Source organism: Egretta garzetta, unplaced genomic scaffold (genome assembly GCF_000687185.1).
Source record: "Egretta garzetta isolate BGI_Z169 unplaced genomic scaffold, ASM68718v1 scaffold215, whole genome shotgun sequence".
Classification (NCBI taxonomy): Eukaryota; Metazoa; Chordata; class Aves; order Pelecaniformes; family Ardeidae; genus Egretta; species Egretta garzetta.
This window is the reverse complement of record NW_009259719.1, coordinates 4,858,194-4,884,120: the sequence shown is the minus strand read 5'-3', so window position 1 is coordinate 4,884,120 and position 25,927 is coordinate 4,858,194. Positions and strand designations below refer to the sequence as shown.

General features: G+C 36.7%; 1 protein-coding gene across 1 annotated transcript in view; it reads left to right on the top strand.

Moving 5' to 3' along the window:
- CACNA1D (calcium voltage-gated channel subunit alpha1 D) overlaps window positions 1-25,927 on the top strand; it is a 198,348-nt gene that overhangs the window by 109,068 nt on the left and 63,353 nt on the right. Inside the window, exons 11-26 of the mRNA XM_035894713.1 lie at window positions 3,618-3,705; window positions 4,396-4,422; window positions 9,273-9,433; window positions 10,019-10,244; window positions 10,390-10,597; window positions 12,544-12,664; window positions 13,716-13,830; window positions 14,544-14,613; window positions 15,222-15,291; window positions 16,058-16,202; window positions 17,878-18,007; window positions 20,537-20,596; window positions 20,677-20,736; window positions 23,907-24,013; window positions 25,117-25,204; window positions 25,701-25,870. Coding sequence (XP_035750606.1) covers window positions 3,618-3,705; window positions 4,396-4,422; window positions 9,273-9,433; window positions 10,019-10,244; window positions 10,390-10,597; window positions 12,544-12,664; window positions 13,716-13,830; window positions 14,544-14,613; window positions 15,222-15,291; window positions 16,058-16,202; window positions 17,878-18,007; window positions 20,537-20,596; window positions 20,677-20,736; window positions 23,907-24,013; window positions 25,117-25,204; window positions 25,701-25,870 — 1,846 coding nt within the window. The remainder of the gene's footprint in view (window positions 1-3,617; window positions 3,706-4,395; window positions 4,423-9,272; window positions 9,434-10,018; window positions 10,245-10,389; window positions 10,598-12,543; window positions 12,665-13,715; window positions 13,831-14,543; window positions 14,614-15,221; window positions 15,292-16,057; window positions 16,203-17,877; window positions 18,008-20,536; window positions 20,597-20,676; window positions 20,737-23,906; window positions 24,014-25,116; window positions 25,205-25,700; window positions 25,871-25,927) is intronic.

The window sequence follows — 25,927 nt, the reverse complement described above, 5'->3', positions numbered from 1 at the left end:
CTATTACTGATTATCTGACTAGCTCTGCAGATCAGTGCAGCTCTTTTCCTTCAGCCTGTGTAACCAGAAAAGTACCCAAGGTGCATCAGCGTGGAAAAGAGATCAGCCTATGGATCAAAAATGCATAGCTGAAGTTGAACCGGATTAATATACTAATTATATAGTTTCTAGAGGAAGATATTTCCAACTATAATACCACCACAGTTCAATAATTCAGGGTGTAATTTAGCCTGCTTCTGGATTCTACAGAGACACTAAATTGTTGTATAGCAGGATTATGGAATTCATTCTTCTGACTCCAGCTGGCTAGAACATACCAATGCTGATGGACACTGACTTGCTCTTAGCTATGCGTTAGTTATGTTATGTCCTGGAGCAGAGTTTGAAATCCCTGCTCCAAAATCTGAAAACTGTTTAGTGTAAATAGTGAACATTACAACATGAGAAAAACAATCTATTTTTTTTATCCACAGAAATAAAATGTAGTAGTTGATATATTTGACCTAATTTCTATGTACTCAGGAAAGTATTAAGCTGCATGCTGTATGGGTTGTTTATATTGCCTAATGCAAGCATTCTTCCATTTGAAACCAGTTACCATAATTGAAGAGAGCTGATACTATCTAGAAATCTAGATAAACCTTCTAGAAGAATGCCAGTAAAATAAGGGCAAAAGGTGAATAAAGGATAGAGAAAATTTGGTCTCTTCCTTTGAATACTGGAGTACCAGTTTAAAGATCTCGAAGTTGGCCTTACTGAGATCAGATGGTCTTTCAAAAGATAATTCTGTGTGCTGTACTTTGCCCAGTGAACACTGCCCTTAAAACAGCTGTGGTTATGAAATGGAGTCTTTTCAAGACTTGCCAGGTTGCTTGCATTAGCAGGAGTGGACTTTGGTCATGCAGTGCTCTTGCTGTTTTCTTCTGGCTAAAGATTTAATGACTTGCTAGCATTGCTGGAGCTAGACTTCCACATGGTGCCTTTCCTTTCTCAGTGCTTCTGTCAAGTTTTGCTTTTGGCATATAAATTACAGTATAATGATAGCTGAGTTTCTAATGTAAACGGAACTGTCTGGGGGTCTTTTTTTCCTCTTCCATTTTTGTAACACAGCACCTGCAAGTCACTAATAGAGCTAGAGCAATGGCCCTGTCTGAAATAGTGTTTAATGTTCTGGCTGTATTTCATTATTAGCAGAACTGACATTGGCTCAATAGGGACAAAGATATTTTTTTTTTCCACCTTGGTATTTTGTTTTTCTTCATGTGGTCATGTTCAAAAAGGGCTGGTACTTCTTACTATGGGTTAAGGCATCAAGTCTGGGTAGACTTGAATTAAAATTATACTACTTTACACTTACTCTTTTAGAAATTTTTTGGTATATATTAAAACAAATAGAATTTGTGTGACAGTGACACTTCATGAAGAATGGATTCTAGGTACTGCTTGTAGATGAGGGAAGGGTTGATAAATTTGAAACACAAGTGTGAGACATGTTGCGCACGTAATACTTGCAGAAGTGGGCCTAGCTCTGTTTTCCTGGCAGCTCTTAGTAACAGTGTATGAAACAAGCCTTCTGCCCTTGTGTTTTGGAGTTGCCCATCATAAGAACTAAAATGTTCGTCACTGGGTGGCTATAATGTTGTGTTTCCTAACAGTATGCAAGTCACCCAGCACAAGACAACCATTTCAGCCATTAAGCAGACATGGAAACCCCTTGCAAAAGACCCTGGCATTTTAAAATAAAAACTATTAGTTCTGAAGATCCGAGATAATGTCTGAAATAATTTTGTGAATTTTTTTTTTCTTAAATCCTTTAAAATTTTAATACTTGAATTTGGGTATCTTCAGAGATTGTTTGCTTTATTTTTGAATGAAATTCCTTTTGAACTCTATGACTGTATGCTGTGAAGTTCACACAAGACTAGCAATATTCATTTTTTAAAACTGATGTATAAAGAGAAGCATAGTACTAGACTTGAGGCACTTGCAGGTGCTAACCAGGAATTGTTCATATATAAAGCAATTGCAGTAATCTTTTAAAAGAACCTTGTGAAAGAAGGTTTTGCCATGCTTAGTGCCTGAAGTTTTAGTCAAACACCTGCGTGGAAGTTTTGGCTCTTTCTTTGTTATGCCAACTCTGTGTTTAACTTTTCAGGTAGTGGTGACCTATGTTTCTGGGGACAGATTCTCAGCTGTTGCAAATAGCAGCTGAGCATCTAGCCTGCACAGATCCATTATTCTCTACTTGGATGGAATTGATGGGCATGGAAACCAAACTACCAATTACCACTTCCATGTTTCTCTTTGTTGGTGTTGAGGCAATACAGAAGCTGTGCAGAGAAACTGTTTTCTACCTGATCTGTAGAAAAATCAGAAAATTCAGGGTCTGATTCTCAAGTCTTACTTATATTAAGATGTGTGTAATTAGGCCTGCTTTAAGCGTCCTTCAGGCTACCAAAATAGTGAGACCTGCCTAACAGAAATAGGCTTTGTAGCCCTTCTGCTTTCAGTACTCTCAGTTCGCATATGTTGGCTTAAACCCTCCCTAACAAAACAAACCAACCAAACCAAAAAACCAAACAGGCAAACCATCAAAACAGCAGAAGGTACCTAAATTACTGTAGAACAGCAAGAACAGAAGAAAAACAGAGTATCTTAAGATAATTTCAGTGCATCTTCCATCTCTCTTATTTTTCCCAACTTTATATGGTATTTCTACTGTATAAGCCAGCAACATTAATTTGACGCTTTTCTTGTTACTGAGGTTTTCCTTTCATGCTTGCTTTGCAGGCATGGAAGTAGTGTTCTCCCGTAGGAAGTACTGAGATCTTTGACTGTTCGTCGTTTCCTAATACCTTTTGACATACGCTGTCCCCCCGCTCTGTTTCAGTTGAAGATAAATGGTGATGACCAATTTGCAAATGAGTTTTGTTTAAAAAACGTTAGCTGCAATTGCTAACTATTCAGTAATGATCTGCTATATGCACAGTAATTCACTGTGTAACAAACATCATCCCCTTTTTATCAGTAATAATTCTCATCATCCTTTGTATTCTGCCATTCCCAACACACTCTCCTCTCTGCTCGTACAGTATTTGCAGGCACAATCACTTTCTAGCACCTTGCCGTGGTAATTCATAATAGAAGTAAAAGCATAGAATGGTCAGAGTGTGATAGTTCCTATTTTCAAAGAGCTTTGATGACGTTTCTTGGGATTGGAAAGCATGTTAGCAACACTTAACAACTGATAAGCACCTCCACTTCTTAAAATGAAAGGTCACAAAATCTAGGTCAGGGTTTATTTCATTAAAAGCGGCAGCATGCTCTTTGTTACAAAACTCCTCTATGTTGCATTCTGTAGTGCATTTTCAACAGTTATCTTGAATCATTGAAAAGAAACAGAAAAATCTATGATACACACTGGAATTCTGTGTTCTCTCTTTTGTTATAAGAGGAGGACTGATAAGTTTCTAACTTCATCTGCTATTCCTCAGATCTTCCACGCTGTCGTTAGACATGCAAAAAGTGGAGGCATTCTTGCAATAGAACAGGAGATCATATTCTGTTTCACGCCTTGCTTGGCTATCAATCTAATGCAATTTTCTGTCTCCTAACAGCAAGCATGCCCACCAGTGAAACTGAATCAGTGAACACAGAGAACGTGAGTGGAGAAGGAGAGAACCCTGCATGCTGTGGGAGTTTATGGTGAGTACACAGGCTGCTTTCAAGTACCCACCCTCATCATCTCAAAATTTAAAAGACTCATTCTTTCCCTGCTGTTTATTTAGCAAAAACTGCTTTCAAATAGTCAAGCTTTGTATGGCACTTGGGGTTTTTTTTGCCTTTCAGTAGTTTAATACTAGACCAATTGTTATAGCATTAAAACATACCAATTCAACTAAACTTGCAGTAGCGTCATGTTTTCCTGTAAGCTTTTATAAAATAATAAGAAAAGAAGTCCCCTATGACATGTAAAAAGTCTTGTTTTCTGTTAAATTGTACATCTGCTGGAGATTATGTATTTTCTAGGCAATAACTGAATGTATGGGAATATTTCTATAACCCATGGAGTTCACTATTTATTCGCTCAGATTTTCATGACTTCCAAGCAGCTTCTACATGAGCTGTTTATTTACTTAGTTTTAAAGGAGATTTCCTTTCTTAGTTTTAAAGATTTCCTTTCTTTCACTTAGAAAATTTGTCAAGTTTTAGGAATGGTATTTCGGAAAATAAGTAACAGACAATAGAATTTCAGCATTCTTGATGCATTTTGTTAAAAGCTTGGTTTTATGTATATGTAATTCCAATGTATTGATTTGCAAAATTCTAAAGAGAATGAATTTGTGTTAATTGTTGTTTCCACATTCTCAAAAATGTGTTTTCCCTTTGTCCTAGTCAAACCATCTCAAAATCCAAGTTCAGGTCAGTATTTTTCTCTCTCTTCATCACATTTTTCCTTGTGACTATTTACACATCGTGATGATCTGATATAATTATTCTTTATTTACTGTACTTTAAATTTTACTGTGTGAAAGTTCTTCCTAACAGTTACTGGTGAACACAAAGTATCCATGAACGCTCTTGGAAATCAAACTCCCTGGTTTGCTTTGCTGATATTTGTGGTGCTCTTTTCACTTACTAGGAGCATTTGGGAATATGAGCTTCTATTTTCAAGTATGACTGCAGAAGGGAAGTGTTACAAGCAAAATTAAGAATTAATAGTTCTGATATTGTAGACACTGGATGTGAGAGCACAAAACCAACAAGTTTCTTTATTTTGACTTTATTTTCCAGTCTTACAGGACATAAATTTAGTGTTTAGAAAGGATAACTGCAAACACAGAAGAGAGACCTCTTTCTGTTTAAAAAGGTTAGGTTACTCCATGAAGGAACAACAAAAATAGCTATGTGATTTAAGGTAAGTAATCACGTGGTAGACTTAGTGAATCACGAAGGGCAAAAACACTCCTACAGTTGCAGACAACCCACAGAATAAATATTTTTCACAGAAAATTTTCAGTGAAAAAAAGGGACAGTCGAGAAGATTTGGCAGCATCTGGCATCAGCAGTTTTGGCAACACCTGGAATCATTCCAATTTTTTAACCCTAGTAAAACTGATTTCAGTGTTTGATGTATAGCAAGTAATTCATTGGTAACAGCAGTGTATTCTCCTTGCAGCAATGAAGAGGAATAGCATACCCAGGTTTATTCTACTAGCCTTACTAGCTCTAATGACCTACCAGCGCTGACCAATTGCAAGCAGTTGGAGTGAACTTGTGTTCCTTCTGAATAGTCTCCTTTCTTTTTTGAAGAAGAGCTTCCAGGCAACAGTTAACTGGTGCTTTTCTACACTGAGAGTTTTTTCATGTGACACTATGATCAAGCTTTATTTTGTCATCCCTTTCAGCCAGCAAACTGGTGACAGCATATAAATGTCTCTCACTCTGCTGAAGACTGTGGCCAATGGAGATCTGGCCATTTAGAATGGTAGTGAATACACAACTAACTTTTTACAAGCTTCATCATTAGTTATAAAAGCTGTATCATTTCTTGTGTGCCTCCTGCTACAGAAACTGGCCTTAGCTACACCAGCTGGATGGGCCAGTCACGTCCATGTGGACCTTTGAGCTTAACCCTTCATGAGAATTATGAGAGACGAGACTGCTTTTAGCTTAATAAAGAGAAATGATTCAGTGTGCTAATGGTCTGTAATTTCTCTTGCCATTGCTTCCAGTTACCATAATAGTAGAACAAATGGAACAATTTGTTTAGTATTTCATTAGCTAAGAATCCCAAACAACCATGATCATTCTGAATCATGATATTGTCTCTAATCAACCTTATAGCATACTATTTATTCCTATGAAGCCTATGCATGCTGATTTTAAAGGAGAAACTCAAATATGAAGTGGTTGCATGGAACTTCAAATACCAGGCAGTGCAATAGACTGCCATTATACTACATTCTCCAAGGTGGGTCTGTTTGCACAGTGGGGACTCATAGAAGCATTACAGAGAAAGCAAAGTAATGCCTACGTTCTGAACCATGCCCATTATTCATATTTTAAGGAAAAAGAGAACTCCAGAAGCTCTGTTAAATGAAAGCTGCTACCTCATCTCTGAGAAAGGAAAATCTCTACACAAACCCGGTGTTTTTAATAGTCCAAACAGTGAGTGAGAAGCTGTCAAGGTTATATGATCACATTAATCTTCAAGTCATGCTAAAAAGCTGGTACTGTACCCTGAATCCTATAACTACAAAAATGAGGAATGGAAAAATAATCTGAAAAATTTTTTCATAACGAGTGAGCACTCTGGTGGAATTATTCTGTCCCATATTTTATAAAGAAGAGTAGGGAAGTCTAGGGTCTCTGCACAGATGTTGGCACCCACAATTACGGAAGTATTCATCTTGGGCATTAATATTTACTTCTCTATGAGCTTACTGGTGAAAATGTGAGGCATGCCAGTTTCACAGATACGGGGATTTTGCATGAGTTCTAAACAGGAAGTCCAGCATGATATAATGAAAGGCTGCTGTTACAAAATAATCTGAAAGTGAATGTTGCTGCCTTCGCATAGGTCTAGTAGCAATACACAAACACACATGAATAGCAAGTAAACAAACTTAACTTCATGAGTTCTGCATGACTGACTGACACTGAGTTCAGTCAGACTCAATGCAAGGCTGGATTTCCCATGTGTGGATTCAAATTTAAGACTGGGGCCGAAGGGGCCACCAAACATGAATACATGAGTGAATGAAAGTGAAATTGGGAACACATTTGTAAGAATAATGATTTGCTCAGAAATAGCTATGAAGGAAAAATGATAAATTATTTAATGAGAACAAAAGCAGTGAATAATTTGGTTTGTTATAGCAAACTATGTCAACTGTAAGCATCCTCTGTGATTTTAATATTTATTCAACCACTATATTTTGTGGAAAATGCTTGATAATTTCATTAAAGCAATATTATATCATTGCAAATCTATGAAAATGGAATTTCTCTTCAAAAGAGATGGGTACGTTTCGGTCTTCCAGAAAAAAAAAATATGCTGTTTGGCTAAAACTAGGAAGGGCAGTTACTAAAAAATAGAACACTGTTAAGTGAAAATGGTGTAATTTGTTTTCCTATTTTATATAGCCACAGGTTTTCCTGACACAACAGGCCATCTACTTCAGTCTGCTTCTTACTATTTATTTCTTTGCTTGTACCAATCTAATGAAGGTAGAAAATTACTCCTATTCTTTTTGAATTTTTGCTTTATTTCTGTAGGCTTTTTACATATGCTTATATTATTCATACACTTCTACATGTGATTGCCATTGCACACCTTTCAGCAGCATTTTTGTATGTGTACCACTGTTTTATCACTGATTCCATGGACCTTTTGGGGAAGAAAAAGCTCCATTGGCTTCAAGAGCTATGAGTTATACACTTTGAGACTGCTTTTGGCTCCTATGAGTAGAGATATCCAAGCAATATTACTCTTGTCTCATTTACTTCAATGATAGGATGTTCTAGAAGCGTGAAAAAAAGGCTGGCTTACCTACCCAGGGAGCAAGCCATCCTGATGATGGCCACGAACATAGAGCTGTTTAGCAGGGGTCTGGCAAGATAAGAATCTTCTTGAATACGGCTTGCTTTAGGTCAGGACAGGATATTTTTCCTTTATACGGTTTGAATATTGCAAAGGCTTGAAACATCTTTGTGCTGATGTCTGAAACCAGTATTGATTTCCATTACTACAAGTACAAATTTAAGGTGCGTAAGGAAAACTCAGATAATGCTTGAATGTAATGCCAAGCTCAGTTATTTTCATGGTAGTGTTGTTGCATATTGGTTCTATTTTCTAAAGCAGACTTAAAGCATTTCTGACTTTACACATACTAAATAAAATACCTGCTAATTCAGACACTGAAATTATTAAGAAATTCACCTCGTTATTTGTAAAAATTTTCCAAAGCCACAGTTCCATGTTTGTAGTACTGCCAAAAGGGCTGCAGTGCCTTTGCCCTGTCTCAGCCCCTCATTTTTCCTGCTCTTCCCATGATGCAGCAATACAATGAATTGGATCAGACAACTGCCCAGCTAAAATCAACCCAGAAAAAAAAGATACTGGTTTCCACCAGTTAATTCTCAGGTGTGGCTCACTTCACTAGGGCTAGTTTTGGCAAAAGGGAGAGAGCAGAACTAGGAGAGTAGGGCACCCCTTTCCATCACAACAGATTTATGCTAGACTGGCTTGATAGGGAAACTATAGAGGAAGAAGCTTACGCATGCACACTCTTCTCAGTTCTTTGCTGTTTTAAGGCTAGGTCAAGCGACCATTGGAGTCTGTGCCTGCTCTGTCCCTTGAATTTTGTATGAAGCAGTTGTCAGTTCCTAAAATTTACTATCTGAGTCCATGGCTGTAGTTCTGGCACATTTTATATGCCTCTCTTTTATCAAATGCTTCCTAATACTTCTCTTCCTGTGATCCAGCGATATATTTTCTTCCCATTTCACAAATGGGAATGCAACCCAGGCAGACTAATTGGTTTACTACAGTTCCCAGAAGTGAATCAGAGAAATGAAATCTAGTTTTATGAGTCTAAAGCTAAGCTAATACCCTCACTTGTCAATCCAACCCATATCTAAGTAGGGCCTGTTTACTTGTCCTTGATTGTCACTCTTACTCATTTCACAAATGTGTGCCCACTGACACAATTTCAAGGCATGTCGGTAGAAATCTCTAGGAGCTGCTGACTGAAATTTCTGACATTATAAGGTAGATTTCTAAAATTGACCTCAACGATCCTGCCTTGTTTAAACCTGCCAGAATCGTGCCTGTGGTTTAACTCAAAGCCTGCATTTTCAGACTAAGCATTACCTGAATTCTATGTTGCTTCATTGGCTTTTCTTTACTGCTATTAAGTGTATGGGGCCTGGGAACACAGATGTATCTTGTTACTCAGTGAAATATTTACTCAATGAAAAAGCTGAATTTAGCTTAATCTTATTATGGCACAGGCAGTTAGAGTCTCTGAAAGTTGTGGTTTATATTTAAAAATTTATAATGAAATCTAAAAAAGGAATAACAAATTAGCACTCCCTAATCTGCAACTGGTAATAATTTACATGACTAAGTATTGTGTACATATTTATGAAAATACAACTGCTCACACATACATACTTGCACTATGTTTTCTACACAGAATAAACCCTCCTTAAGTTCATATGTGTTTTCTGTATAATAATAAATTTGTTTTTATTTGAACTTTCAGTCGACGCTGGCGTCGCTGGAATCGATTTAATCGAAGAAAATGTAGAGCTGCAGTAAAATCTGTCACATTTTATTGGCTTGTTATTGTCTTGGTCTTTCTGAACACATTAACTATCTCATCAGAGCATTATAATCAACCTGACTGGCTGACCCAGATCCAAGGTACAATCAAAAATTATTTGTTCTGTTTTTGACTATGGATACTTGCATTCTACCAGTGCCTACTTCTGTACTTTGCCATTTTGTTGCTGTTTGCTGTCCTGAAGCATATTCAGCCCAGCCAAAGGATACAAGAAATGACTGAATGTATTTGATTTCCACAACTGTAACACAGCTTAATGGCATACCAGCAAAAAAATCACCATACTAAATTGTAAATACCTATACATTTATTGTTAAACCATGCTTGAAAGATGAGGAAGGAAATGATAACTGGCACAGCAGAACATGCTGTGGGCTGTGCTGTTTAAGTTACAGTGTGAACTCAAGCTGTCAGTTGTGCAGCCATGAACTGCACAACAGATTGGAAAGATGCATAGTTTGTAGCTGGTAGCAATCTTTACATCCTTGTGTAACTTCTGCCACTTAGGCATCAAATACAATCCAACATAAAACAACCGCACTTCCTTCTTAAGCAAAAGGCTGTGAACTGATATAGAAAATATAGTACTAATATGTTAAAATAAAAATGGAAACTATGAGACAATTCAGGAATGTCTTTTTTTTTTTTTTAATATTTTGTTCCAGATATCGCAAATAAAGTTCTTCTGGCTTTATTCACCTGTGAAATGTTAGTAAAGATGTACAGCTTGGGCCTACAGGCTTATTTTGTTTCTCTTTTTAACCGCTTTGATTGCTTCGTTGTTTGTGGTGGCATTGTTGAAACCATTTTGGTGGAGTTGGAAATTATGTCACCCCTTGGAATTTCAGTGTTTCGCTGTGTTCGTCTCCTGCGTATTTTTAAAGTAACAAGGTAAGATTAACTAATACTGCTAACTTTAGGGATAGCTGAAGACTGATCAGCAATTCTTTTGTAATATTTCATCATGCGCTGCTCTTTTACTGTTTTGTTTGGATTTTTTTTTGGTGTGTGTTAACACACGCATTTTAATTTATAGGCACTGGGCATCCCTGAGCAACTTGGTAGCATCCTTGTTAAACTCAATGAAGTCCATTGCTTCACTGTTGCTTCTGCTTTTCCTCTTCATCATAATCTTCTCGTTGCTTGGAATGCAGCTGTTTGGAGGCAAATTTAATTTTGATGAAACTCAAACAAAACGGAGCACCTTCGATAATTTTCCACAAGCTCTTTTAACTGTATTCCAGGTAACTTTCTTTCATCCCGTATGAAACATTTTACCTTTGATTATCAACAAAACTGTTTAAGTGATCATGTTGCCTGAAAATAAAATCACGAATACTATTTATTCAGTTTAATTTAAGTAGCATTCTGCTCATTAAATTCAGTACTCTGATAACTCTGCACCATTCGTACCATTTGTTTCATGTCTTATTTGATCTATCTATGCAACATAGCTGTCATATTACTTCACAAAATTAAATCTCCTTTGTTCATCAAATACATGACTTAGAAAAAGAGGTGGAATGTCATTTTTATTTTAAACAAATTGTTTTCTTTAACTTCATTAGCTATATAAAAGTTTGGCTATTCCCAAGCAGAAAAAAATAAGAAGCATTGTAAGAGTGTGTATTTGCATAGGGGTCATATCACTTACTATATAATATAAAAATAAGTATGAATTTCTTTAAAGAGACACTGTCAGGTTTATTAAAATTTTAAAGCAACTTGTCTGTTACTTGTGAAAAGATAGGGCCATACATACAGCTTACTTTTCACTATTATATGATCCTTTTTTTTCATTTTTGCTGATTTGGATACTGGAATTAGGCTAACTGGTTTCATCTTTCTAGCCATTTTCACATTCAGCTTTCCACATATTTGGTTTGACATTGTAGGTGATAGTTTAAAGGTGACCCTGCAAGACTCAACTTTGTGTCAACTTTCTATGCCCTTGGTAGAAGTTTCATCTGGTGGCTGCCCAGAGCACGCAAAAAAACTCTCCATGCAATTTTAAGATAAGGAAACCTTAATGGGAAATTTCCTTAAGAGGAAAAGTGTCCACATTTGACCTGACATTGCCTCTTTAAAAAAATTAAGGCTGTACTTTCAAACTCAGCTGAGTTGGATTTTATTCAGATTTTAGGCTGCCTCATTTTCAAAGGAATGAGGCTTCCTTTGGTTTCAGAATAAACTTGGGAGCAACCAACCTGTTGGGTGCTCACAACTATGAACATCAGCTTGATAAGTTTAGCTCTCCAAAAATGAATTTCAGAAATTGGCATGCATATATTTTTCTTGAACAACTACTTGATTACTTGGAAGGAGAGTCAGTATTACATGTCTTCTCAGGATAGAACTGATAATTTTTAAGAAGTTACTTAGAAGTATACAAAATGCCCCTATAACCTGCATTGTAATACTCAGAATTTTTGTTGTAGTACAGAAAAAGTGGATTTGCCTCATTGTGAACTATCCCTTTAACTAATCAACAGATTTCCGTAAAATTCCTTTAGAGTTCAGTGAAATTATGTGAAGTGATAGCCAATAAGAAAATAGTGTAATTCTCCCACAGCATTGAACTCCATTCAGTTTTAAATAGCTACCGTTTCAAAAGCTGTAGTAGCAGTGTATGTGTGTGGTACATGTATTATATAATATATGGTAAGGCGGCCATTTCCTGTTAAAACTGAAATTGGGTAGGACTAGCAAATGGCATACATTAGAAAAGATTTGTGGTCACTATTTAAAAAAAACAAAAAAACAAACCCCAAATCCCCCCAAAACCCCCCCCAAAACCAAAACGAGAACCTTAAAACATATACTAACTTGATTTTCAAGAGGGATGAACATTTGTGGGCATTACTACATATGTGGCATTACTGAAAATCAGGGCCCTTACTTTTGCATGCCAATATCAATAAAATTACAGGCTTCTATTTTTATTATTTTTGCCTTTGACGGTCAGTGATGTGAATGTGTAGCATAAAATAAAATAAAAGCTAGGAGAGTTAAACCCAAGCTTTCAGAAGATGCTTATTTAAATGGAAATTTTAAAAAAATGCATAAAAAGATTATGGTATTGCTTTGTGTATACAGAAGGTTAGCCTTACTGTGTATTGTGGTCAGAGGAAACGTGTTTGTCTATTGCTCTTTTTGATGATGGGTTACTAATAACATATCTGCTTCTTAGATTCTAACAGGTGAAGACTGGAATGCTGTTATGTATGATGGCATAATGGCATATGGTGGCCCATCATCATCAGGCATGATAGTCTGTATATATTTCATTATCCTCTTCATCTGTGGTAACTGTATCCTTTGCAGTCACTGGAAACATCTCCAAATGGTGCTGTGTGTCAGGGATGTACGGAAAATTTGTCTAGGAGGGAGTAAATTGCAATGGACATGCAAGCGCTTTCTGCATGTCCTCTAAATAAAATTTCTTTGTACACCCATTCCTGAATGAATGAGACTCCAGTGATTGCTGAGTCCATCTCCAGCCACCGCAATGGCAGAAACAGAGAATTATTTTTTCTTCCTCCAGTGGGAGAACAGCCTTATTCTCCCTGCTTGTCTCTACTTGATATCTCTCCCTCTGAAAATGCACGGATGTAGTCTGATCTCTATGGCAGTAATTCCCCGTTCATCCTTTTGCTGCTTGATGTAGCCCTAATAATTCTGACACACGCTGACAGTGGAACCGGAGATCCGCTGTATAGTGCAGGGACCAGATGAGAGAAATCTGCATGGAGAATGTTGAGTCAGTTGCGATTAAGTCTGCTGAAGCGTTCCCCTTCCCTGCATTCAGTGTACTGGAAATACTTCCTTGGCCCCATGTAGCAACAGAATCTAGTGTCATTCTCAGAAGTTCTTAGAAGGTCAGGAGGTGATAAAAGGGCAAAACCATTCTATTTTCTGTACTGTATGGTACTTGTATCAGTATTTTGTACTTAACTGATGTGGACTGAAGTACAGAAATTGATATAGGTTGTTATAAACACAGAATATAGTCCGTTATAAAAATGAATTTTTTCAAAATGCCTGAACAGCCTTCACTTTTAATAGGCAACGATTCATATTTGAAACCGGCTAGCATAAAGCTGAATTTCATTTATTTAAAAAATAGGTCAAGTATTCTGCTATTTTAAAACCAGTCACCCTAATGAATCTCTGCTCGTTTTACACACAGTATTAATCTAGTCCATTAAATGAGTGTTATTTGCACTACACTCCAGCATCACGAATCTCTGTGATGTAGGTTGGGAACATGCATTTTATAACTCTCACATTGTCAGTGTTTATGCTGATAATAAACCAAACAAGTATAGTAAGGCATAATGTCCTTAAAATCATTTGAAATAGATATCTTGCTAAATGTCTTCTTGGCCATTGCTGTGGATAACTTGGCAGATGCTGAAAGTCTAAATACAGCTCAGAAAGAAGAAGCTGAAGAAAAGGAAAGGAAAAAGAATGCGAGGTAAAATAGCATGGACATGTTGAATAAGCAGGAGAGGGAAGGAGGAGGTTACTGAATTTTTTCATAAGGACTTTCTTTATATAAATGTCTTAACCATCTTCAAAATGTATTGGACTCAGGAAAAAAATTAAAGAGTTTACCCAGACATTTGAATAAGACCCAATAATTATGATTTTAGATAAAAGTTGGGTAGTAATTGGGAAAATGGGACATAGTGATGCTAAGGACATAGTGATAAGCCAACCGATAGTTAAACATTGCAATGGTAGGATTTATTGTGCAATTAGAACAAGAATGTATTTGTTGTTGCCAGTGCACAACTCCCTGTGGAATCAGTTCTTTAAGCCTTATATAGACAAGAAGAAAACCTTCCTTTGAAATCAGTGCAGGCCTATTGAAGTCAATGCAGGTTGTTTGTATGAGTCCCAGGGCACAGTTTATCCCTCTAGAAAGGAGTAATGATAATGCTTTGAATTTCTTAGGGATTAGCTTCTGGAATTATATTCTAAATGATAATATTTTAAATGGATCATTGCATTCAAATGCCATAGATTTTATTGCTCTGACTCCTGCAGATGTGCAAATAATTTCAAATATTTTCCTATATGGTTTTAGGTATGCGCTCTGAACTTTTCATAGAATGGGTATAGTTCACTTAAAATCTTCTGTCTTTATGTAACATGCTCTGTAATTGTTGTTGTATTGTTTTGTAGAAAAGAGAGTCTGGAAAATAAAAAAAGTGAGAAGTCAGAAGGTGACCAAAAGAAGCCCAAGGATAATAAGGTGTTTATTCTAAAAATTGTGTCTTTTCTAAGAAGCAGTTTTACTAGTTTTGCTTGGGAGTACTTTTCAAGACATTGGAACAATGTGCATTGTACAATTTCTTTTATGAATCCATCATCCCTACATTTTTTTCCAGGCAAAGGAAATTTAATTCTGATGCTTTGCATCCTCACAGAATCTCTTAATCCAGAAAATCCTTTTGGTTTCAGGATATCGTGAGAAGAGAACCTCTTAGAGCATGAAATAGTTAATGTTAGAAAAACTTGATCCCTGGATCCCTGTAGGTATTTTGCCTGATAAATCCAATGGAAGAGATTAGCAAATGATAAACTCTTAGTAGAATGTTCAAACATTCTTGGTATTTTTTACCAAAGCCTGTTTATTATATTCTCATTGTGATCTACACAGCCAGAAAAATGTGGATACCATAGAAAAATCATCTTTTAAAGATATGATCAAACTGTCAGCTCTTCTCTGTTCTCAGAGTTACCCTGTTTCAGAAAACTCAGACTAAGCATAGGGATCACTTCCTTGACTTTAGAAGCTTTACACTCCAAGCTGTATTTAAATTTATTTTTCTTCTTCTGCATCCCTTTTGATTGCTGTAGGTGACAATTGCTGAATATGGAGAAGGAGAGGAGGAGGATAAAGATCCCTATCCACCCTGTGATGTACCAGGTATGTGAATACCAGCCAGAAGACAAACACATTTAAGTTTGTTTGCTAAAATATCCTAAACTTGCTCTTGCTGAACACTGAATCAATTCCTTTGAAGTCAGTGAAGTTGTGTTCTGTTATCAGTGGATAAATGGTCCTGTAAGCTGTTAAGTATTATCTTTTCCTGCAGCTTCTGAGACAGTACAAACAGCATATGAAAGTTAATACTGTGAGCCTGAAGACTATCTGGATGTGAGAGCAAATTCTAAACTTTTCTGAAATGTTTGGCAAAAAAGGACATTTCAGGGCTGATGATGTTCAATCAACTTTTGCCTTAGCTTCTTCCAGTCCACTGAACATTCTTATGAAAAAGGCAGTTCTGTCTGATTGTCTGGATGCCTATGACAGAAATCTGCCCTACCTTTTGAGCACTCAGTGCTCAGCCAGTGCACAGAGCTCAGCACCCCTACAACACAGCTTAGGCTGAGCTTAAGTGGGGCTCCAGAGCCTATGTGCAGAGGGTGTGAGTGGAGACCCCAGATGAGGTTGGTCAGGCCCAGTAAAGCATATTAGTTCACTCAGGGCACTTACGCACATAAACATGCATATAAGCTGATGACAACTATGTGGATGTTCGTTTATTGATTCATAGATTTTTTTAAAGCCATGCTATGAATATTTATTTCCAATAAGCTGTATATGTTTTAGTACAAGCCATGCTTTTATGTTATTATGAACAAATCCTCAGTGTTTTTTATTTTATAGTAAAAAAGTGTTTAATTTAAAGTAGGTGAAGATGAAGAAGATGAGGAGGATGAACCAGAGGTACCAGCAGGCCCACGTCCCCGTAGAATATCGGAACTAAATATGAAGGAGAAGATAACACCAATTCCTGAAGGGAGTGCCTTCTTCATTTTCAGCAGCACCAATCCGTAAATATAATTTTGAAAAATACTGTTTCAGTCCATCAAGGTTTAGCAGTGAAGGAACAGGCCTCCTTTCAGTGAGGTTAGGACTCCAGTATCTTCAACAGAAGAGAGATTTGCGTCTCTCGTAAAATTTTCTGAATGACTTGGTAAATGAAAATAATTTGATAAATATATTGGTTTGCTTCCCACTGTTGAAGATAATAACATTTTGTACATATAGTCTGTCAAGTCTGCAAACGTCTGAAAAGTACCCTTTTATGTATATTATCTACTTAGTATGTTAGTCACTGGATATAAAAGGTATGATGTAAGGTCTGAGCATCTTCTACATGAGATAGGATTCCTAGTAACACTAGGAACCTTTCTGGAGTAATACGGGTGAGGAAGGAGGAGAGAAGATAAGAGAGAGAGAAAGAGAAAGAAGGAGAAAGGATGTATATATTCCTCTTGGGTAACAGCATTTTCCCAGATTCAAGCAAACACTGAGGATAAAGACAAATTATTTCAAAATCAAGAGCAATACTAGTTGGATTTTGCGGGGAATTGGAATCTTTCACCACTCAGTCTAACTGCAGAGCATTTGAAGTTCTGCACTGATGAAGAAAGCAAGCTTCGGTAGTCAGTAAAAGTCGTTACTGATTGTTGGATGGAAGTGAACAAGTGAACTAAACTCAGTTCCTACAGACTGAATGTAGCTGCTACATTTATATATAGCAATTTCATGAGCAGTCTCAGAAGGGAGCTTAAGAGTTATTTGGCACAGGAGAATGCTGTCTTCTCAGTGGTAGAGGTCATCGTAATTAAGTTAGAAGATGGTGTGATGATCAAGATACAGTGTTTTGGGCTGTATCTTATTCATTGCATGGGTTGTCTAAAGCTCTTCAGAATTTTCAAACAAACTGGGAAGAGTGCTATTTAAATTAGTAATTTTAAGAACATGTATCTTGAATGCAAAAATGTTAGATTTGTTGAAGATGTCAAATTGCTTTTGGCCTCAACTAATGCTACATATTCTCAGGCCAAAATGGCCATCTTACTTAACTAAGATACACTATACTCAAATAATCTACTTAATTACAGGAGAACAAATTTTCCCCAAGAACCTTCTGATTGTTCAGCACAGTTTAGACAACTTTAGTGTTAGTCAGTTACGAACCTGATCCCGCCTTTTTGCCAATTTAATCCCAGACCTGTTCTACCAAAGTGCTTCATAGTATTCGTAATAACCTTGGGCTCAGTGACTCTAAGCATATGTACAGTTCCACTTCATGTTATGTGGCTGAAGATCACCGTATGAGTACTTTTGACAGCTTTAATAAGAATCAAATCAAAATTGGGATCTGAAATTACTTATTATCTAGCTTTGGTCCTTTTGACATTGGCCTCTGTATGAGCACAGTGGTACAAACACTGGAACTTGTAGTGGCATTCATAACCCTGGAAATGCCGGGAAATCCTCTCTCAGATTCCTTTGATAAGTGAATCTTCACTACGGGTGGACTGGATTTTGAATTTATGTACATTTTTAGAAATCAGAGCTCTAACTTCAGCATTTGCAGTGCTTTTAGCTGCTGATGGTTGCTCTGTTCTGTTGTTGTCAGAGTCATAGAAAACATGTTGTATATTAGCCATCTGCTGAATTCTATTTGCACACATGGTATATTTTTGTATCATTCAGAATTCGAGTGGGATGCCACAGACTCATCAATCACCACATCTTTACCAATCTCATCCTTGTCTTCATCATGCTGAGCAGTGTTTCCCTAGCAGCAGAAGATCCAATTCGCAGCCACTCTTTTCGAAATAATGTAAGCCCTTAATTTTTATGTCTTTATGATTTTCAACTGGTGTACCTGATATGCATTTCCTGAACCACTCTTACTGTCTCTCAGTGTTTGACACTAATTTAGAAATGCTAGCTAAAATGATCACTGTTTAAAACACATTGGGAATAGACTCTGACCTGTCCCCTATTCTCTTTCGTTGACTCTATTAATGTGGTCTTGGGGAACTCAGAGTATCACTCTGTTAGGGAGTGTATGCATTCATAAGGATATTACCTTTTCTTTCAAAGAAGCTAGCGTGGCCACTCCAATGACCTGAAGTCCTTGGATTCCCGATTGGCTAAATCAGAAACTAAAAAAGTTTCACTTTTTTCTAAACTCACATGTAAGATGAGGATTGGAGCATGCCCAGCTCTTGTCATAGTTCAGAGTCAAATGCTATTTCAGCCTATATACAAACACGAAAATTTGAAAGGGTTTCTGCATCCTTTTTTAGATATACTTGTAGAAATAAAATATCTATAAGAATATTAATTTCAGAAATTTCTTTATTATGCAATAAATGTAGTTTATGTGGTAAGTAAACAGCTGTGTTCTCCTAAAATAAATTCCTGAATCCCCCATTTTATGTTCTTAATGTAGTAGAAAACATGCCTGTTACTCAAATGCACAATTATTAGACAGAGAAACAAAAGTAAATTCACTCTCGTGACTACTAATGTTTGTCTTAACACTTGCTGCACTTGTATTAATGGTGAAGCGAGCCTCTCGTGTTATTGTGAGTTGTGCATGTTTCAGATTAGGTATGAAATAGCTGAGATGATGCTACTTGGTAATAGTCTGGGGGGACTTTTGGGATACTTTGACAAAACTTCCAAGCCTCTCCTGTTTTAGGTATAAATTGATCTGTAGAGATTGCCAAGGGGTTAGAGAAACTCTTACACATCTTACAGGAAAGATAGGCCTACTAGGTCAGTAGATGTTGTATCCCTCTAGTTCTTGCTAGTGTAGATGCATCCTCTGGAAGTCCTCTTTTGACATTCTCTGAATATTTTTTCAGTAACCTTAGGAAAAAAAAAAAAGTTAAAACTTTCTTCAAAGGTAAAAAGAGGTCAAAGCACAAAGACACTCTTCATGTACTATTCAGTGGAGACGTGTGCTTCTCGTATCTGTAAAACCAGACAAGAGCAATCTTATGAATAAATCACTAATGGATAAGAAAAAGAGAACTGGTGGGCAATACTGAAATTGTTATTGTAGAAATGGCTTGAAGGGCTGGTAATTTTTTTTGTAACTAGAGGAGTACTAGGAAAACGTACCTGGAGAGTGGTTGGTGACTGAAAGGATTATTCCTATTTGGGACACAGACAGGTAAAATGTGAGTGATTTCAAGAAGGCATTGCCCTCTTGTAAATGTTCACAAACGCACCAGACCTGCATATGTTTCTTGTTACTGCCTTGAATGATCATGTTCCTTCAACCAGCCAGCTTGGCAAGGGAATGAAAGTTTACAGACTGGAATGCCTTTAAATATTTTCTTTTAACTCTAGAATTAATTCCTTACTGATTAATCTTTGTTGAATGGCTTTAATATTCACATATTTTTTCAGCCTCAGCAAAGGACAGAAGGATGTGATCTTCAACTGAACATGGGCAAAAAAATTACTTCCTTTTATATGATCTAATAGGAATACTGCCTTTGTGTGTTGTCTCTTTATTTTATTTCTCCTTCCCATTTTATTAGTTGCCGAGCCACAAGCAACGTGTCTCTGTGCACAACTGTTCGCTAGCTGGATTGCTGGATCCTTAAAACTAAACTAGTACCCTACTGCAGTGTGTGTTGGTCACTAAATTAGGTGCTAGTGATATGGCCACCTTGAAAGGGTGAAATCTTGGCAGCAGTGCTCCTGTTGACAGCAGTGAGGTCAATATCACATCTGCAATCTTTTTAAAAGTTTGGATATTACTGTGCAACTGTTGTGGGTTCTTTTGAATTTCCTACAAATAAATCACTGCTGTATCTTCCAAGTTCTAGAAAAGACAGGTGTAGTACTGATTTTAAGTAATTTAGTTATTTGTTAATTTGCTTTGTGATGCTCTAGCCCAGTCTATACAGGAACAATATAATGTAGCAGAATGTAGAATGATGTGCAATCTAGAAACATCCACTGAAGTTTTATTTTTTGATGCAGTACTTTGGTAAAAAAAAAAAAAAAAAAGACTTATTATTAATAAGTATTTATTCTTTGTGTAAGATTCTGAAGAAGTGTATCTGTGAAAGCTGATAGAGGAAAGTCTGAATTGAAAGAAAGTGTTGCTTATTGGATCCTGTTAACTCTTCAGGGTGAACTCTAATATCTAAGCACAGTGGCATCTGATAAATTTTTAAGTAAATAAAAATGATTGCATAACAGCAGTTTTTTTTTAACTACTTTGTTTAAACTCCCTATCTACCTACTTAGATTAATTTGGGTGTTGTTGTGCATGTGGTCTAAATTGTAAAAATTCATTAATAGATGGATTTCTTACTGTGGCGCATGTTATACCTTGCAGATACTTGGTTACTTTGACTATGCTTTCACAGCCATCTTTACTGTTGAAATCCTGTTAAAGGTAATGCATTGTTAATTGATCCTTGTTAGCTCAAAAGCAGCTTTAGCAATAATGTTTGTAACTTTTTGTTTACCTTCCAGATCCTAGGGTATGCAGATTATGTCTTCACTAGTATGTTTACATTTGAGATCATTTTGAAGGTAACAGGTTTTTAAAGGAAGTTTGTTTAAAAGGATTTTCCTTGTGTGTCACCTGCCAGGAAAAGGCACTTGAAGTGTTCTTCGCCTTTTCTCTAAGCGATCAAAGCTAAACTTTTTTTAAACCAGAGGATTTTTTTATTTGACAGTTCCTCATAGTTTTGATTGGTTATTTTTTACCATTGGGTGCATGAAGAAGCTGATTTTTTATCATTACATCAGTTTAATAATTCATTTTTTACCCTTTTTAAACTCACAGTTGCCAGAAAAGGGAAAAATAATTCACTGCGCATGAGCTTTTCCTTCTCCTTGCTCTGGCATTTCCAAAAGAGATAATCAGTCTTTTAAGGAGAGAGCATGTAATTTCTTGTTTCTTTTGCTGAACTATATTCACAGAGCTAAAATAGTAGATAACTATTTTCTTGCAACAGGACTTGCAAGATATCTTGCATTTATCTATCCATATACTAAGATACTTTGCATTTATCTTGGGCATACATTTAAATACACAGAAAGGCATAAATATGCTTGCTTAAATGTATTACCCATGCATGAGTCAAAAATTGGCATTTTAATGTATAGTTTGTGTACTGATTATTAAGAATATCCATTGGGGTTACTCAGGTTTTAGATGTACGAGGCTTACTCTAGCAAAGGAGCCGTATAACTGAGGATTAGGTTCACATGTAAGAAAATGCTGGACAAAGAAATCAAAATCTTTGGTGGGAATTTGAAATATTTTTTCAGAGATTTACACACAATTCCTAAAAGTTTCATGTTGTGCATATTCACCATGAGTTTTTGGTTGAGTAACCCTGATCTATAGACTTAAAAATTTCTGGTACACTAAGAATCTGTACATAAACTTTGCATTTCCAGTTGAGGATTAAGCTTAACAAAATCTCTTCTCCCAGCTTTTGCTCATATTGCTGTGCATACTCTTCACAATGCGATTTGATAAATACTAATTGATGCAATATTTGGGCTGTTTACAAGATAAGCTGTATTGTAAGCAGTAGACTACTTCTATGCTTGCAAATATTCTCCCAGACTTACATTTATCCCCTTATTTCTTGGTTTCAGCAGTGAGGAGCTTGCTATAGAATTGATTAATCTTACAAGATTTGTAGCATTCTAAAATAAATACCCAGTTTTGTTGCTGCTAGAGAGAGGCCAAACTAAAGGAAAGAACGAGGCATTGAAAAGAACTGTAACATTAGGACAAATTAGTTGCCACATCTGAATGTGAGAAGCCATACAAAATAAGTTACCACCATTTCTGTGGCAGAAGAGAGTCGGTAAACTTCCACGTGCTCTGAGCAGCAGGTTGTATAGCTCCTGCAGTTCCAGGGGTGTTTCTCTAGGAGAGAAAGATTCTGACACTGAGTGACTCAAGAGTTATCCAAGGGAAGTAGGAAGCAGCTTGGGCTGCTGAAATCTGGCATTGTAAAATATTACAAAGAAACAAGAAGCCCCATTGTAGCCAAAAATGTTGATGCTCCTGACTCCACTTTCTCCAGGAAGCTCGGCAGTGCACTCACATCTATTTATAAGGGAAAATAAATTGTACCATAAAAAATGTAATGGACAACCAGAACATGGCACAGTGCCTGCTTTACTAACATGTCTCAGACACTGGCTTTGCTTGCTTATGGCTGGAGTCCTCCATGTCTTCTGTGCTGGATTTTGCCCTGTGCTTTCCACAGTGTCTAAGATGTACAGAAGCTGTGTGTATTCTGCAAGGAGTAAATTCAAGACTAGACCGACAGTAACAATAGCATTGCTTAATTTCCAGGCAAAAAGTGTATGAAACTGAAATTAAGATAACCAGAGGCAATACTATCAGCTGCAGCAAAGAAACTTGTAAATGTCCAAAACCCAAGCATTAAAACAGAATAACTCTCAGCATGTGGAGAGTCTCCCTGTGCTCTATCTTATTGACTGCTCTGGAGACATGGGAATTTCCACATTATATGGTGTTGAGTACATAAATAAGGATATAAATAACAGAAAAGCTGCAACATCAGTTTACAGCATTTAAGAATTCTCTTATGTAATCCCTACGTGGCATTGAAATCCACCTTAACCATCCTGTTTGCAGTACTTGGGGAAACGTGAAAACATCAGAGCGAAGGTCAGGTTAGGGCCTTGTGCTTTTAACCTTGTCCCAGCTGTGCTAATCCCACACCATTTAAACCATTCCCCACTGCTGTGGAATTACAAGCAGGAGGAAAAGAGCAGCACTGGTGGTGCTCTGGGCTCTTGGCCCAGTGAGTGTCCGGCAGCATCTGCTCCGCTGAAGGCTGCATGACAGAGCTCACCACCTCAAAATCTGCTTTAAGCTTTGCTTTGGCCTTGATCTGTGTGAAGGATAGAATCATTTGCCACAGAGAGTTTTAGTCAAATGCTTCCACTGAGATTTGTAGTGATTGAAATATGAGACTCCATATAAAGATGGGGAGATAAGTGCTTCACCTGTATTTTTAGGTCAATATATATTTACTTCTGTAGGAGTCTTTACATGAAACTTTTGTGTGCTGCTAACTGATAACATACTGCAGTGTAAATGATTATTTGTAGATGTAGGTTTGATATTCAAGGTTATTTTAGTGTTCAACTCTCACTGATTTTAATGAGTTTAGCCCTACTCTGTAGAGCTGTAAGTGAAAAGAGCTAGGAATTTGCTGGAAATTTTATCATATACTACCTCTCATGTCATTGCATAGGTTAAAACTTTAGGATTTTTATTCTTCTAGTTTTGAGAAACATTTATTATTTTGATCATGACAAAAGCAAGTTTAACATGAGAATAAAGAGAGAATGGCTTCCAAGAAAAATGCATCTTTTGTAGTTTGCATTCCTTTGCAGATATATAAGTAGTGGCACAGTAGCCTGAGATGCCCATTGATGGTAGCTCTGTTCTTCATTGTGGAACAGTCTTGAAAGATGTGATAGTCTGCTGCAAGAAGAAAGGAAATAAAATCTTTTTGCTCCATCTTGAGGAACAGAACAGAATAGAACATAATGGGTTTAAAATGCATATCTCAATTGCTTTTAGAAACTGAGATAATATTGTATGCTTTCACACTCTAGGCAAGTGTCTTGTAAACAGCCTAAATGCGAATTTGAATAAATTGACATATAGACTAAACATGTAACAATTCTATTTTTAGATGACAGCTTTTGGAGCATTCCTTCATAAAGGGTCCTTCTGCAGGAATTATTTTAATTTGTTGGATTTGCTGGTTGTGGGTGTTTCTCTGGTATCATTTGGTATACAGTAAGTACTATACATACATAATGTGAATGATTTATTTTTGCTTTGGGGTTTTACACTGAAATCAGTGTTTCAGCTCCTTTTGTTCCCCCCCTTGTGTGTGGATGTGCAGTATCAGTGTTCAGGGTGGGACTGGCAAGAGGTAGTGCTTTATATGGAGTGTTGTAACTCATTACTAATATGGGTTGGAAACAAATTACTACTTCCCACTATTACCAAGAGAACAAGGAAGAACACCATGACACTGTATTGCATAGCAAGTAATTTCTGGAGCTTCAGGAGGTTAATATACCTTCTTTTGTGCTATTGCCATATCTACATCCTAGTTCTATGAGCTTGCTTTTTCAGCATTCACTTACTAGGATATGTAACTTGTCATTATTTGAAGGGGAGAGAAGTACCTTAACCAGGACTGTAAGTGGTAGTGAAGAGATTTTGCTTTGTTTGGATCAGGCTAAACATAATAAGAGTCTGAAAGTGCTTATTGATTTGCTGAGCAGCTGTGCCTCAAAAATCATCTGTGAAATCCTTAGTGACTTAGAAAAGAGCAAGGGCTGGTGTCAGTCAGCTGCTTCCCACTTCGTATTCTGCTTGTACTAGAATACCTATTACACAAGCTTTCAGTTTGACAGTGTGTTCTTTAAAAGGCTGGCTGCTATTACTTCCTCAAAATGCAGTCCTAGCTACTTAAATAAAGAGCATGTGAGTAAATTGAGATCTTTTAATCTCCAGCTGGTTGGAAATTAAGGTATTCATTGATTTATAGGGCTTACACAGTGTCTTCGAAAGAGATTGTCAACACTGAAAAATACCTTGGGGCCATTTTGCTCCTGACCAAGCTCAACTGAATTACAGTGTCAGACAAGCTTCGGAGCTGTTCATTCCAAAGTTGCTCCAGAAATCAAAATAATTCTTATGGTATTTATGAGATTGATACTATTTTCTAATATTAATAAAGGATCCATGATTACTAAAAAAAAATCTTGTATATATATCTTGAGACTTTTTTGAAATGTCATATACAAAGAAGTTGCAATAACATTGTTATCCTTAGTAATAAAATCCGTTACCTTAAAAGTAACAGAATAACTTTTTTTTCCCCCTAGATCAAGTGCTATCTCAGTTGTGAAGATCCTCAGAGTTTTAAGAGTCTTGAGGCCTCTAAGGGCAATAAACAGAGCAAAAGGACTTAAGGTGTTTATTTTTCTTTTTGAATTTATATTTCTGTTGGCCTGATTCTTCAGTCCTGCCTCGGGTTAAAAATTCTTCCGCAAGAAAAATTGCCTAGAGAAGTTCAGGGCAAGGACAAATCAGTTCCTTATTCTTAAACGTATTAAGCCAGATTCTGCCCACAGTTACAGCAGTTTATATGTGGAGGAACACCAACGCCATGGAGAGCAGATTTTGATCATAATACTTGCTGTGAACCAACACACCAGAGCAATATTTTAATTGTTTTTCCATAATGCTTATGTAATTTTTAGAAGTTAATGTTGATGGCTCTATGTCAACAGGCTTATAGACAAATTTAGAAAACAAGTTTAATTATGGTAGTAGGTATAATACTGACAATTCAAAAATAGTAGTTTTAAAAGAATAATCTGAATGTGATAAAATAGACTATTACGTAGTCTGTGATACTAAGTAACGAGTTGCATTAAAATATTTTTATTTTTTTCTTTCTTTCCAGCATGTTGTTCAATGTGTCTTTGTGGCTATTAGAACTATTGGTAATATCATGATTGTTACCACTCTGCTGCAGTTCATGTTTGCTTGTATTGGAGTGCAGCTGTTCAAGGTAAGTAGACATGCTCAAAATTTACACTGCATCAGGAAAAGCAAAGCTGAGTTGAATTCTTGGTGGCTTGCTGCTGGAACTGGGTTGGTCCCATTCTGAACATAGTATCAATGTGTTTA